Source organism: Gavialis gangeticus, unplaced genomic scaffold (assembly GCF_001723915.1).
Source record: "Gavialis gangeticus isolate Ggan-Ray unplaced genomic scaffold, GavGan_comp1, whole genome shotgun sequence".
NCBI lineage: Eukaryota > Metazoa > Chordata > Crocodylia > Gavialidae > Gavialis > Gavialis gangeticus.
In genome coordinates, this window is record NW_017728997.1 from 33173259 (window position 1) to 33186777 (window position 13519).

At 42.2% G+C, this 13519-nt stretch overlaps 1 protein-coding gene across 6 annotated transcripts in view; it reads left to right on the forward strand.

Moving 5' to 3' along the window:
• Nucleotides 1-13519, forward strand: part of PHF2 (PHD finger protein 2) — a 206117-nt gene that overhangs the window by 144898 nt on the left and 47700 nt on the right. For all 6 annotated transcript variants that reach the window (XM_019505053.1, XM_019505050.1, XM_019505051.1 and 3 more), the window contains exons 4-7: nucleotides 1245-1405; nucleotides 4985-5126; nucleotides 7801-7987; nucleotides 8514-8676. In XM_019505053.1, coding sequence (XP_019360598.1) covers nucleotides 1245-1405; nucleotides 4985-5126; nucleotides 7801-7987; nucleotides 8514-8676 — 653 coding nt within the window. The remainder of the gene's footprint in view (nucleotides 1-1244; nucleotides 1406-4984; nucleotides 5127-7800; nucleotides 7988-8513; nucleotides 8677-13519) is intronic.

Sequence of the window (13519 nt, forward strand, 5' to 3'; positions counted from 1 at the left end):
CACATAGAGGGGAAGTATCACCTCCTTGGTTCTATCTGTCATGCATCTGCTGATACATGATAAGGTGCAGTTAATTGCTGATGATTTCATCACACTGATGACTCATGTTCATCTTGGAGTCCACTATGACTCCAAGATCCCTCTCTACTTCTGTGCTGCTAACAGGGTCACTTCCTAGGAACTAGAGTGATGCTACTAATTTTGAGCTATTTTCTGAAGACTTCAAGGCTCATTATTGTTGCTGGTTTGCGTTATTTAGTTTTTGGGCTTTGGTCTGATTCTCTAAGGCCCTTAGGACTTGCACCTTTCATTGAGGACAGCACAAGTTTGCTTCCTGAACTGTCAGGGTGATGCCTACAATAAGGAAAGAAATAGAATTATGTTAGTAACAATATAGTAACAATATACATAGAGACGTAGGACTGATGGGGCCCCCTGAGTCATCAAGTCCAGTCCCCTGCATTCACAATCAATCTTTAACCAAGGGGATCCGCCAAATCACCATTGCAAGTCCTCACCCACACCCTATAACATCCTATGAGAAGTAGTTACTGGTAGTTAGAAGATCCTAGGAAAAGAACCAAGCCCCACACATGTACCCTTGTAGCCATGGTGACTAGCAAATGTTTCTGACTTTCTCATGGACCTGAAAGGATAATTTGGTCTATTAAATTTGCCAGGTAAAAGTATTAGAATTAGAATTGTTAGATTAACCAGAAAATATATTATATACAGTTATTTGCTATTGAAGCAATGTGCTTTTGGCTAGGTTTGAATACAAGTACTATTTGCATGGGTAATAGGACTAAGTATTAAACTATCAGACACAAGATTTAGATTACAAGGTTTGTATTTAATTTTATTTACTATGTTGAGTTTAGTAGGATCAAGATTTCTGTTCTAATTGCACAATGCACAGGATATCATTGTAGAGCCAAACTGGGCTTTTTAATGATCACTATGGGTGTGAGGCGTTCAGTTTCTATTGAGTACCAGTAGATTTTGGGAGACTCCCTTCTGTCTCCAAAAAAATCCCAGCATTTCACCAAAAGATACAAAACTATACACCTTGTCTTGCATTGCTTCAAAAGTGTTGGGCCACCCAGTTAAACAAAGCAAAGTTGTCAGTGGCAGCTGAGAGCAACTTGTAATGATAAACTTATCTATTCAGTGAAGAAATCAAATGAATGTTGAATTTGGGTAGGAAATACTTAAGCCTGGAAACTGTGTGTTTGCATTTCTAGTGCGGAGGATATAGTAGTGAAAGTGACTGGAAGCCAACTAACAACAGAGTACTTGGAAGAAAATGGATTCACAGAGCCTATCCTAGTTCCAAAGAAGGACGGCTTGGGTTTGGCTGTACCTGCACCTACATTCTATGTCAGTGACGTTGAAAACTATGTTGGTATGTATTTGGTGGGAGGGGGTGTGATATGTGTCTGTATTAGTTTTACGCACATTGTGCTCGCTCATGCCATTTAAGCCTAGCCCTGTGTTGACTGCTGCTGCTTAGCTAGTGCTCAGCAATGCTCAGTGCTCTCCTCCTCTTTAGGTTGGACATGCATGTTGAGGCAGCCCTGGGGGCCAGATCAGAGAGGAGACTGGTCCTCTTTCTCCCCTCCTCTCCCATTCCTAAGGTGTGATAACAGTTGTGTTCCATTTCTGTAAAACTCAAATAACCCAGCAGTGAATAACCTCTTTGGTTTTGGTTGGCACCTATTTCAGTCAAGCCTTGAAAAATTCCTTCAAACACTTTGATCCCCTCAGCTAGGACTGACACAGTGCCCACACCAAGGGAATTCCCAGCTGCTAGTTAAACCCAGTGCTTTATGCCTGCTTTTTTGCTACTGACACAATGAAAAGCAGACTCCTCAGAGTCCAGGCTGTACCCATAGGGGCTTGACCCTGAATCGCATTTAACATTATGTAATACATTTTACCCATGCTAAATGGATATGACATTTGGATTTGGTAGCATTTTGCATCTTCTGTGCTCTGACTGTGCTCAAATGTAAATGGCTTCCCAAGGGGTTGCAGAATGTCCACCTCTGGGCATCCTAGGACACTTCCTGTAAAAGTATAGGAGTGAGCCCGGTGAATTTCCTCTGTCACTTTGTGTCCAGTGTTGTGCTCTGATCAGCTGTTAAATCCTTCTCTCCATAATTGGTTTCATTTAGGTGGGGTTTGCAAAACCCAGTGGGGAGATCTAACAGTTACCATTAGAAAGAAAGTACATCCACGTAAAACACAGCCTTACCTGCCAGATTGCAGGGCTGTCAGACTTAATCACAGAATGCTTTCCTCTAATTAGAAGTCGAACCACACTTGTTACGTGTACCAAGCCCTGTTAGAGCCAGTGCTCTGCTGCACTCTCCAGCACTCTTCCAAGAGGCAGACTTAATGATGCTGAAAAATTGTTTGTCCTGACCAGGGCCTAGCTGATTACTGCCATCTCACTGCCTATGAGAAAAATGATTATGTTGAGGTCACCTGTGCTGATGAGGCATTGCAGCTTGTCCATCTGAGCTCTTTAGCATTCAGTACTGGTGAACAGACACTTTGGCTCTTCGAGTTTTTATCACTACTGACCATTTGCATTAACTTGGTGGCAGAGCAGCTTTAAGGGCAAACAACAGGGTAATCAACAGTGTCCCCAGACTATGGAAATCCCACTAGGCGGAGTAAGTGCAGGTCACTGAAGGAGGGGAAAGGGGGACATACCTTAGCTGCCCAGGACCCTCCTGACTTTAGCTCTCCTGCTTTCCATGGCACTACTTTTTTTCCTGTCCTCCCTCACATCCAGCCTGTTTAGTGTAATGCACATACCTTTTGCAGGAGATCACTTTAGACCATCCTGAAATATCTCCGTCAGGAAGAAGCTCTGTAGCCATTACAGAATTGTTGTCCCTTTCTCCCTTCATCCCTCTTCCTTTCATCTGTCTCCATAACCAGATCTTTCCTTCCACCTCAGTCACTGTCCTATGCTATTTGCTTTCCCTCCACCAGAGGTTAATCCTTTGTTACCATAACTTGATCTATTAGACTTTGCCTGTTCATCTCCTAATACCCCAGGGGCCACATCAGCAGGGGCTGCACACATTGGCTATGCCAGGGGAGCCACGGACTGTGCACTGTGCCAATTCTCCCACACCCCACATCTCCCCAAACCCCACGCAGCCATGATTCCACACATCTCCCCCCAGAGCGTGGTGTGAACTCCCCATACTGCTGTGCTGCCCTGCACCTTGGGACACGGGCAGGAAGTGGTAGGCAGAGGAGTGAGGGGAACTTGGAGATCCCAGCTGCCGTTTCAGCTAGAGAGGTAGGGGACCAGTGGCTGTGTGAGAACCCAGAGGTCACACACGGTCCATCAGTTGTACAGCCCTGCCTTACACACACATTGCACTGACCGTGTTGCACTGTTCTGTGTATCTGTTCCCTGCCCTGCCGTGACTGGGCAGTGCCTGTTAGGGGGTCGCTTCGTTCACCCCTGCCCCTTTGCTACAGCACTGCAGAAACAGATCCTAAAGCGAATGGGACAAATATGTTTCTCTCATAACTTGACTACATCAGGAACATACTGGAAAATTAGCTCATTGAACTGCTGTTTTTTCCATAGGTGGTAGAAGGTCTTTTAAATACAACTGATAGCAGCAGAGAAGAAAAGAGTTAGCACAAACCACAAAACCAAACAAATTACCAGTGTGTTGGCATTAGGCACCCACAGAACTGCAGGCACAATATATATAGAACAGAACTGATTTGGTCTCCAAAATGTGAAAGCTATCAACAGGGATGCTGGAAAGTAGTATTATAGTTGTTAGGGTTAAGAAAAATAACAAAACATGGTCAGGCTATTTTTGAGTACCTCCCCCTCAAAATGACTTTGAGAGTAGTAGTTAGCTGTGTTAGTCTGAAGTCAGGCAGAAAGCAGGGCAGAGTGATACCTTAGAGACCCACTGGTGTATAGAGGCAAGAGCTTTCACAGGCAGCAGCCTACTTCATCAGACACTATGAAAAAGCAAATTCTTGCCTACCAAAGCTTATGCCTCTCTGGACCAATTAGTCTCTAGTAGGGTGCCTGTACACAAGCCCAGAGGCTGCTCTGATGTGCTGTAATTACAGTGTGTCGAGCAGACTCAATTAATCAATTAATGGTAATTCCCATGCTCCAGCCAGCCTCTGCATCTTGTGTATCAGTGTCCCTGTGCTTCAAAATGGCAGCAGGGACACTTTATTCAACAAGCTCATTCAACAAGCTTTAGAAAAAGTTCCCCTGCCACCATCTTCAAGTGTGGGGACAATAATACATGAGTCGCTCCATGCACTTTAATTAAAACGGCTCTTGGAGCTGCTTTAATTAAAGTACTTTCCCTCTCCTCACTCCTGGAGCATGCGTAAAAACGCCTTATGGTGCCACCCTGCCCTGTCTTCAAAATGCTTTTGGAATTGAAAACTTCCCTGTGTAGCTGGTCTTTGTTGATCTAACCTTTAGGTCAGTTTTCAAAATTAAAATGTATTATAGGAATGATGGGAATGGTAACCAATTGGGAAACCAGTTTTACATCATGAGCAAAACAAAAGTCCACTATATCAGATGTCAGTATAATAAATAGCATGAGAAGCTAATATAAATATTGGTTAGTTATCTAGATTTAGTTTTGCCATCATAGTCGTTGTGGAGCTCCAAATAGTTACATACTGTATATGAATTTGAACAAGCTACTGTGAGTGAAATAAGTAGAGATTAAAATTCATCTAATCATTTTCAGATAAAAAAACTTTTGAAATAAAAAGCTCATGGATTGGAAGTACAGCAGCTATTGTTAACGTTGCTATAAAATGACTATGGTTCAGAGTAAGAAGTAAGGAAGTATAGTAGACCTTGCTAGAAAGTTTAACTCACTGAGACATTGTACATGATGGGTCTCAATCTGCATTTCAAGCTCTTTCAACTGTCTGTTTCCCAACATGAATTTTTTAGGACCAGAGAGAAGTGTTGATGTCACTGACGTCACCAAACAGAAAGACTGCAAAATGAAGCTGAAAGAATTTGTTGATTACTACTACAGCACTAACAGGAAAAGAGTTCTCAATGTAACTAACTTGGAGTTTTCAGATACAAGGTAAAGCGGAATGACTCGCAGCTATTGGAACTTGTGAGAGTCTGGAGTCCTGAAAACATCATGAGACATAATAACAAAATATATTAACTGCAAGGAGATATTTAGATATATAAGGTCATACCCATGAACATTTCAAGAGAAGGGGAGGTCTTGATTTCTGGTATTTAATATTTATCTGTAAGTTAGACTCTTCTATGAAGTAAAAATGATAATTAAAAAAATGTTCAGCAGGATCTTTATTTCAGGGCATGTCTGTGTTGTACAGCACTGACCATATTGTCTTTGTACAATTAATAAACGATACTAATCGTTAGTCCCACAACATTATTTTACTGCTGTGGAAATTACCCATTCAAAAATAAGAGAAAGCAAATAAATAGCTTGTCCTGTTATTGAATATTTAACTGAAAATGTTTTTTTTCTCTCCACTTCTTGCCTTAAGTTTAAAGAATGCTGATCCTTTCAGAACCAAATATACTTATTTTCAAATATTTGAGGCTGGTTTAAATGAAAATAACCCAGAACAGAAAAGGGCAACCAGTCTCTGGAAACTTAATCTACAATAAACTTTCAAAATACTTGAATAGCAGTGCAACATGGACTTCTAAGTCACTAAAACACTTAAAAATGTTGTCCATGGTCTGCTTGTCTTCATTATATTTGTTGTAAGCACTATCAAAATTTAATGAACATGCAGTCCTCACTGTGTTAAGGCCATCATAGCCACCTGTTCACACTGGACCAGATTTTGATTTCAGGTTCAATGGTATAAATTCACTGTACCTCCATGGAGAGTAAAACAATACAGTGGCTTTTATATAGGTATAACTTAAATCAGGATATAGATCCATTTGTCATCCTGGGCTCCAGGGCCTCCTCCATTTGGTAGGTTTGAAGTGAATATAGATTTTGGATTTTATGGAGGGTCTGAATGCCTTCATTTCAGTGTTTGCAAAGGAATCTCTTATGTTTGACTCTGAGTCAGATTCAGTGTAGTTGACCTTAAAGTTACTAATTTCAGTATGGAAATTTGCTGCTCGTCTATATGTAAATATACATAGTACTGAAGTCAAGTCTGAACTACTCTAATGAAGCAATGAACCAACTGCAATAGTAGTGATCGACTGAATTTTAATTTTAGAAATCCCAGAGGTAGAGAAATTGTTCATTCTCCCCATGGTTGTGTTATGTTAAGCCCTTGACATAAAGTTAATTAGCTGGTGTTCCATGGATGCCTAACAGTGCAAATTACTGCTTTCTGCTTTACACAGCCGTGTTCAGTATTTGACCTGAGATTTTACTCCATGAGTACATAGCTTTGGTGGTGATGTGGATTTGTGGTATCCTGAATTTTATGCAAATACAGGAATCCTTCAGACTTTCCTTGGGTTACTTGCACATTTATAAAGATAATGTTAATAGTGAATAGGACCCTTTACAAAAACTACATTGCTACAGAGAAAATGATAAACTTGAACAGAAAAAAATAAAGAATGCTTGTTTTAGAAGAATATTCTATTTTACTGAAAAATTGAAGGGAATTATGATAACACAGACTAAAAGAAAGGCTGACAGATCAATATAAGTTCATTTATTTAAATATCCATGATTTCTAACCAAAGTTCACTTGTATTTACTTATTGTTTTAGTGATATGTGCCTGTTTCCACATAAAGAATCTAAAGTAACTTCAGAGTTCAGTCATTATTAGAATTTTCTATAGAGATTTTACAGCTTCCCATTATTAGCAGAGACAGCAATAATGGGAGGTCTTTTATTCTCAAGGATTGCTGGAGCCATCACTCATATGCTGCTGATTTAGACATCAACTACCAAATATTTTATGCCTTAACAAAGACAGTGACATTTTAATTGAATCCAGTGCAGCATCTTTTTCTACCATTTTAATTGGAATTATATTATCAGGGTTTGATGGTAAGCATACAAGACAAATGTATTGCAAATGGGAGCATTTAATTTTAGATTGAAGTACAGGCTGCTCTCACTTAAGATGCACTTTAAAATGCTCTGTATTCTGGGAAAACAAATACTTGTCTAAATACTGAACTGGTCTAAATAAAAACATTAATTTACTTCCAGCATTAGTTAAATGTCCAGCACATAATGCCAACATGTTTCTTTTACCTACAGTCAAATATGTTCAGATGAACTTCCTGTGTTTAAATTTATTACTTAATTTCACAAACCTAAATATAATGACAAGAATCGCTGTGACCACTAGAACCAGATTAAGCCTTTATTGATAGTATCAATTAAAAGATCAGCTTGGTCACATTACCAAAATAAGGACTGGATGCTTAATTTATCTTCAATATGTAGTAGGACAAAAGAAAAGTAGCATACCCTTATATAATACATTCACTAAGCCTAAACAGCATATTAATCATTATCAGTAATGGTATTAGCAGAATACTAATATGATCAGTGTATTTCACAAAAAGAATGAATAACCCACCAAATTCTGCTTCTAACCAATATCCAGCCTACTGTAAAAAAATGTGTTTTCCTTATGCCAAAAATATGCCAGGTCATATTGTGATTATAAATGCTTTGGAATTACTCTAGCTTCAGATTGACATAATTTTTAGATAATTTTTAATGTGAATCTGGATTATTTTGATTATTATTAACATGTTTTCCCCTTTTCTGTAAAGAATGTCCAGTTTTGTAGAACCACCTGATATAGTTAAAAAGCTATCTTGGGTGGAGAATTATTGGCCTGATGATGCTCTTCTGGGAAAACCAAAAGTTACCAAGTACTGCCTGATATGTGTGAAGGACAGCTACACAGATTTTCACATAGACTCTGGAGGGGCATCAGCTTGGTACCATGTGCTAAAAGTAAGGTTTTATATTGTACTACATATTTCATAACCAATCAAATGCTTACAGCTTTCTTAAGAACTTCTTAAAAGTTATCTGATGTAAATGATGTATATTGGTGAAGCGTCATTACTTTTCTCTCTGACACTTTCACCAGCTGATGATATGGCTCACAGCATGCTAATTGTATCTTCTGCTTCAGAGAACTTTATGCACTTCCTTCTTGTATTACATTTCTCTGTTGCTGCTAAATGTCGTTAGTATTGTTCTTCTATTGCAGAGGGATGGAGTCTGACAAACTACAGTGCTCTTAAAGTCTGGGCAAGCATCTGCTACTAGTGAATTGTTAGATTTTGTATATATTTCAAACTTTAAAACTTACATGATTACATCAGATTTCATTTACCACATGTCACTGATCTGATACAGAATCAACTAGAAAATCTTTAAAAAATAGTGTTAAAATATTCAGCCTAACAGAGAGGCTGGAGTGGTAGTTTTTTGGTTTGGATATTTGTCACTAATTGCATCTTTTCTAATGCAGGGAGAAAAGATATTTTATCTCATCAAACCAGCCTCTGCAAACATTTCTTTGTATGAACGCTGGCAGTCAGCAGCAAATCACAGCGAGATGTTTTTTGCAGACCAAGTGGACAAATGTTATAAATGCACAGTCAAACAAGGACAAACACTTTTTATTCCATCAGGTGAGTATGGTGTAAAGGTGGGTGCCAGTGTTCCCCAAAATGTTAAAAATAATGTGTTTCATAGAGCACTCTTTCTTGGCTCAGTTTTGACGTTCCCCCCCCAGAAATAAATGTTCTTTCATGCATTTAGTCAGTGGACCAACACAATATCTTCAGTGATCATATGAAATACAGATTTGGAGGCCTTCATTTACTGTCATTACAGGCTGCAGATTGGATATTAATGTAATTTAAACCACGCTTTCATGTCAGTCAGGGCTGTCCAGGCAGCCTGGGGCCACATGGTGCAAAGGACACAAACCTGAAGGCTGCTTGCCACACAGGTGCCCAGCCCTAGCTCTCCCCTGCTGCACGAGCAGCCCAGCGCACTGTGCCAGCAGCCCAGTTTCACCTCACCTCACATGGGCAGCCCAGCTCTCCTGCTCCCCTCCTTGCAATGCACACCATGTGGGCAGCATGTCTCCCCTCTTCTGCAGCACAGCCAGCCCAGCTCTCCTCTGCACACACAGCACCCTCCTCCCCTCCTGGTCATGTGGCTACTTACAATGCTGGCAGCCCAGCTCCTGCTTTTGTCACACAGTGTGAGAGGCTCAACCCACTTCCCCGCTGCGTGAACAGCATGGGCACCTTGGCGCCCCAGCCCCCTCCCACTGTACCACCCAGCCCCTAGAAGCAGGGGCAGCAAGTAGGAGCTGGAGGAAGGAGGGGGATCCCAAAGAACCTAACTCTCATGGCAGGAGCCACTGTGGGAGGGGGGAAGTGGTGACAGACAGCCTGCCAGCTGCATGCTAACCCTTCAGGTGCAGCATGTGGCTCATGGCCTGTGAGCTGGATAGCCCTGATTTAAGTGATGTATTCTGTTTTCCCTGTGCTCTGTATTCCATGCTAAAAAAGCAGACCAGAAGAAGGAGGTGGCATTCAAGATTTTCAGGATGTCTACCTTTCTTGGGCTCTTATATGGCCTCCACTGTCACAGGGTCCGAGTAGCTCCTAGTCTTGCATGGAGTTATGCTCCCAACACCCCTGTGAGGCTGATGTCCATTTTACAGATGGAGAAACGGAGATATAGAGAAGCCAAGTGCCTTGCCCAAGTCACACTGGAATTCTGTCAGAGTTGGGAAGTGAATCTTTTTCTGCTAAGCCCCAGGCTAGCCTCCCAAGCCCCCTTCCTCTCAGAGAGGAGGACAACACCTGTTCAGAACAGCATTTAAGCACATACTAAACTTGAAGCTTGCTTGCCTGACTTAGAGCCAGTGGTGGAGAGGCAGAGAACTTGTGAACAGCTGTATAGTTTTTACTTCACTCAGGTTGCAGAGATACAGTGGGGAGAGCAAATATTTTAAAAGAAGTAAGCTCCAGGGAATGAAAGGGGTTAGTTATCTAGGAGTAGTGAAAGTAAGTTGAGCAAAAGAATAACATCAGGAATATTTTTATAACTCAATTTGATTGTAAAGACTCCCTGGGGAAGTGATGGAAACCATGTAACACTTGACTGGACAAAGCATAAGAAAATACTCTACAGGGAACACATGTGCACTGTGAAGAGGTAGAGTGAGGGGATGGACATTCATAGCTGAGGGAAAGCTGCTGCTCTGGAGTGTGCAGTAACTTATATGTGTATGAGCCTGTACAGATACAAGGGAGCTGAACACCTCAACTTCAACTCTGGATGAAGCAGGGTTAAAGTTGAAGCAGTTTTGCCATATCCTGTCACCACCGGCTCATGCACCCATAACTGTTACAGCATAACAGCTGCTGCATGCTCCTGAACAGAAGCTTCCCCCAGTCTTTGTAGCAACTAAAAATATACATTTGTCCATACCCTAAATCAGGACTGCACACCACACAGGCTCCACCAAGGTCTCTAGGCCACATACCTTTGTGGACACTCTGCCACTGTACTGTGCATCCATATAGACACCCCCGGCCCCAGTGCTGTACTGCTCACCTATACGGGCCACTCCCCTGCTGCTTCACCACATGCCTGTGTGGACATCCCCACAACTGGTGTGCTGGCTGCCCACATAGGTCCCGCCCTGCACTGTGCAGCTCTTGACTTGCTCTCTACTCCTCACACTGCACAGTACTGCCCTGACCCATAGGGCAGAGTCCAAAAAGTAGCAGCTAGAGGAGGGAGGGAGAGCTTGGAGACCATGGCTGTTGTTCTAGCCAGAGCTATAGAGGGACCAGTGGCTGAGCAGGAGCCTGGGGGCCACAACTTAATGCCTCATAGGCTGCATGTAACCTGTAGGCCTTCAATTGGACAGCCCTACCCTAAATGATCCGTTAGATTTTTTTGTCACTTGTTTCTATTGTTCTATAAAATCAGGACATAATTAAAAATATATACTTAGAGGCCTCACTTTAATAAGGATTTTGATAAAGCCACATCAGGTTGAGCAAAATGCAGCCCGGGGGCTGCATGCAGCCCGCCAGGCCATTCTATCCAGCCCATGGGGCCTTTAAAAAATTCAGAAAATTAATATTCATCTGCCCTGGGCTGCCTGTCATGTGGCCCTCGATGGCTTGCCAAAACTCAGTAAGCGGCTCTCTGTCCAAAATAATTGCCTGCCCCGAGCTACATGCTAGTTTTGCATAAACCCATTTTAATATAAAATGTAAAGGTAATCTTATTTTCAACATTTTGAACATGCTAAAATGACTGGTTGGCATCCTGCAATAAATTAAGACATCAGATATTATTCAAGGCAGCATTCATAGATTTATAGTGTTTAAGGCCAAGAGGGGGCATTAGACCATTTATTCCGACTTCCTGTACATCACCAATGCTTAATTTTTAACTGTGGTAGCCATGTATTGAGTTCAGTAGCTTGTGTTTGGTCAAAGCCAGTCTTCCTCAAAGGTGTCTGGTCTTCATTTGAAGACAGCAAGGAAAGAGAATCCACCACTTCCCTTGGTGGTTTGTTCCAATGATTACCCCCCCTCATTAGCAAAATACAATGTCATATTTCAAAGTTTGAATTTCTCTGACTTTACCTTCTAGTCACTGGTTTCTGTTATGCCTTTCCCAGCTAGACTAAAGAGTCCATTTATTACCTGGACCCTTTTTTCCTGTGAAAGTAGAGACCAGGGCAGGTACTAGAAAAAGGGCTAGGCAGGGTCCAGGATAGGATCTAGAGGCAAAGTGCGGTAAGACATCAGACAGAAACTGGCTTAGCTCCAGCAAGACTACTCAAAGCCTGAAGGAGAGGCATTGAATGATGCTTACCAGTAGCCTGCAGAACCCTTTTAGGGTGACTCTAAGGCATGGCCACATAGAGGCAAGGCTTCATGCAGGCCATGGCCCAGCCTGGTTAGGCTGTGCTGTGAGCATGTGGTGCTACATGGGCTCCCTGGTACTCATTCATCATAATCTTGTTACGGAGGCAGCAGGGTTTAATGCATGGCCATCCACCTGGCAGCCTGCACTTAGCCTGTGAGCAGTTAAGTTGCAGCTCTCAGGCTCCTGCTTGGCTGCCACTTCCTCATCACCAGCTGCAACAGCTCTTTCCTCCTGTTGCCTCTTCCTGTCCCCACCCCAGGGTTGGGGAGGGACGTGCAATCTGCAGTATGGAGAGTGGAGGGTGAGCCAGGGCCACGTGGACACATGGTGCAGCTTTGGGGTGGGAGGCTGTAACCACACAGTTGTGTGGTACAGCAGCAGGGGCATCCACGTGGCCTGGGAGCCTGTGACTCATCCTGGTATGGCCGGCCTGGCATGTGGCCCCCGTTGGTATGGCCCACAGGGCAAGTGGCCCTGCAGTCCCCTGGAAGTTGGACAGCCACGGTTTAGTCTAGTGGATAGGACACTCCACTGGGTTTCAGGAGGACTGGAATTTGCTGTTTTACTGACCTTCCTGTGATGTTGGGCAAGTCATTTCCCCTCTTTATGGCTCTGTTTCCCGCCTATTTAGATTGTTAACTTGCTGGGGTAGGAGTTACCACTCTCTGTGAATTTATACAATGTGTGGCATAGGCAAGTGCCAATTGGATGTTAATACAAGTAGATATTAGTAATGTTCATCCTGATATTCATACTGTCCAGGCTGCACCTACAGGAGCTGTGCCCTATTTGGGTCTGCCTTTGCATTCTGATGCTGAATTCATTATCCACTTGAATTTTACTTTGACCATAAATAGTAGGAAGTGGGTGTTTTTCTCATGACCATATGTGAAACAAATGGTTGAGTAAACACTGAACAATTAATAGAGATTTGCTAATTTGTGAGGGGGCTCATGCGGGAGTAGATTTTTGTATGAAAATAAGTATTTGCAAAACACCTGTTCCTAGTGCTACAGTAAAGCCAATATCAGTAGATAATCAGCACTAAAGGTTTTTATGGTGGTGGGGAAGCAGCATGAAATCAGTTCTCACTGTTGCTACTGCAGCTTTGCAGAGTAACAACAGTTAAGTAGCAGCACTATGAACAATACACATACAATGTCCTCTTCTACATACACCCTGATCTCACCGCACTTGAAGTTGGCTTCCCATGGGAGCTGAAGTTCTCAACACTTTACACAGTCACATTCGTATTTTTTAATATGTAGTAGGACAAAATTCAGCCTTGTTTTAAGTATATTTGCTCTAACAGAGAAGATGTTCCTGACCCTAGGGATGAATTGGACCTAGATGTCAATACAAAAAGTAAGAAGCCATGGGAATGCAGCCAGGATGTACTCACTCAGAGGACAGGATAGATATGCACCTTATAAACAAACTAAATAAGACACGCACACTCACTATAGTGCATATATATATCTATTGTGTGTGTGTGTGTGTATATAGACTACAGATATACTGTGTGTGTGTGTGTGTGTGTGTGTGTGTGTGTGTGTGTGT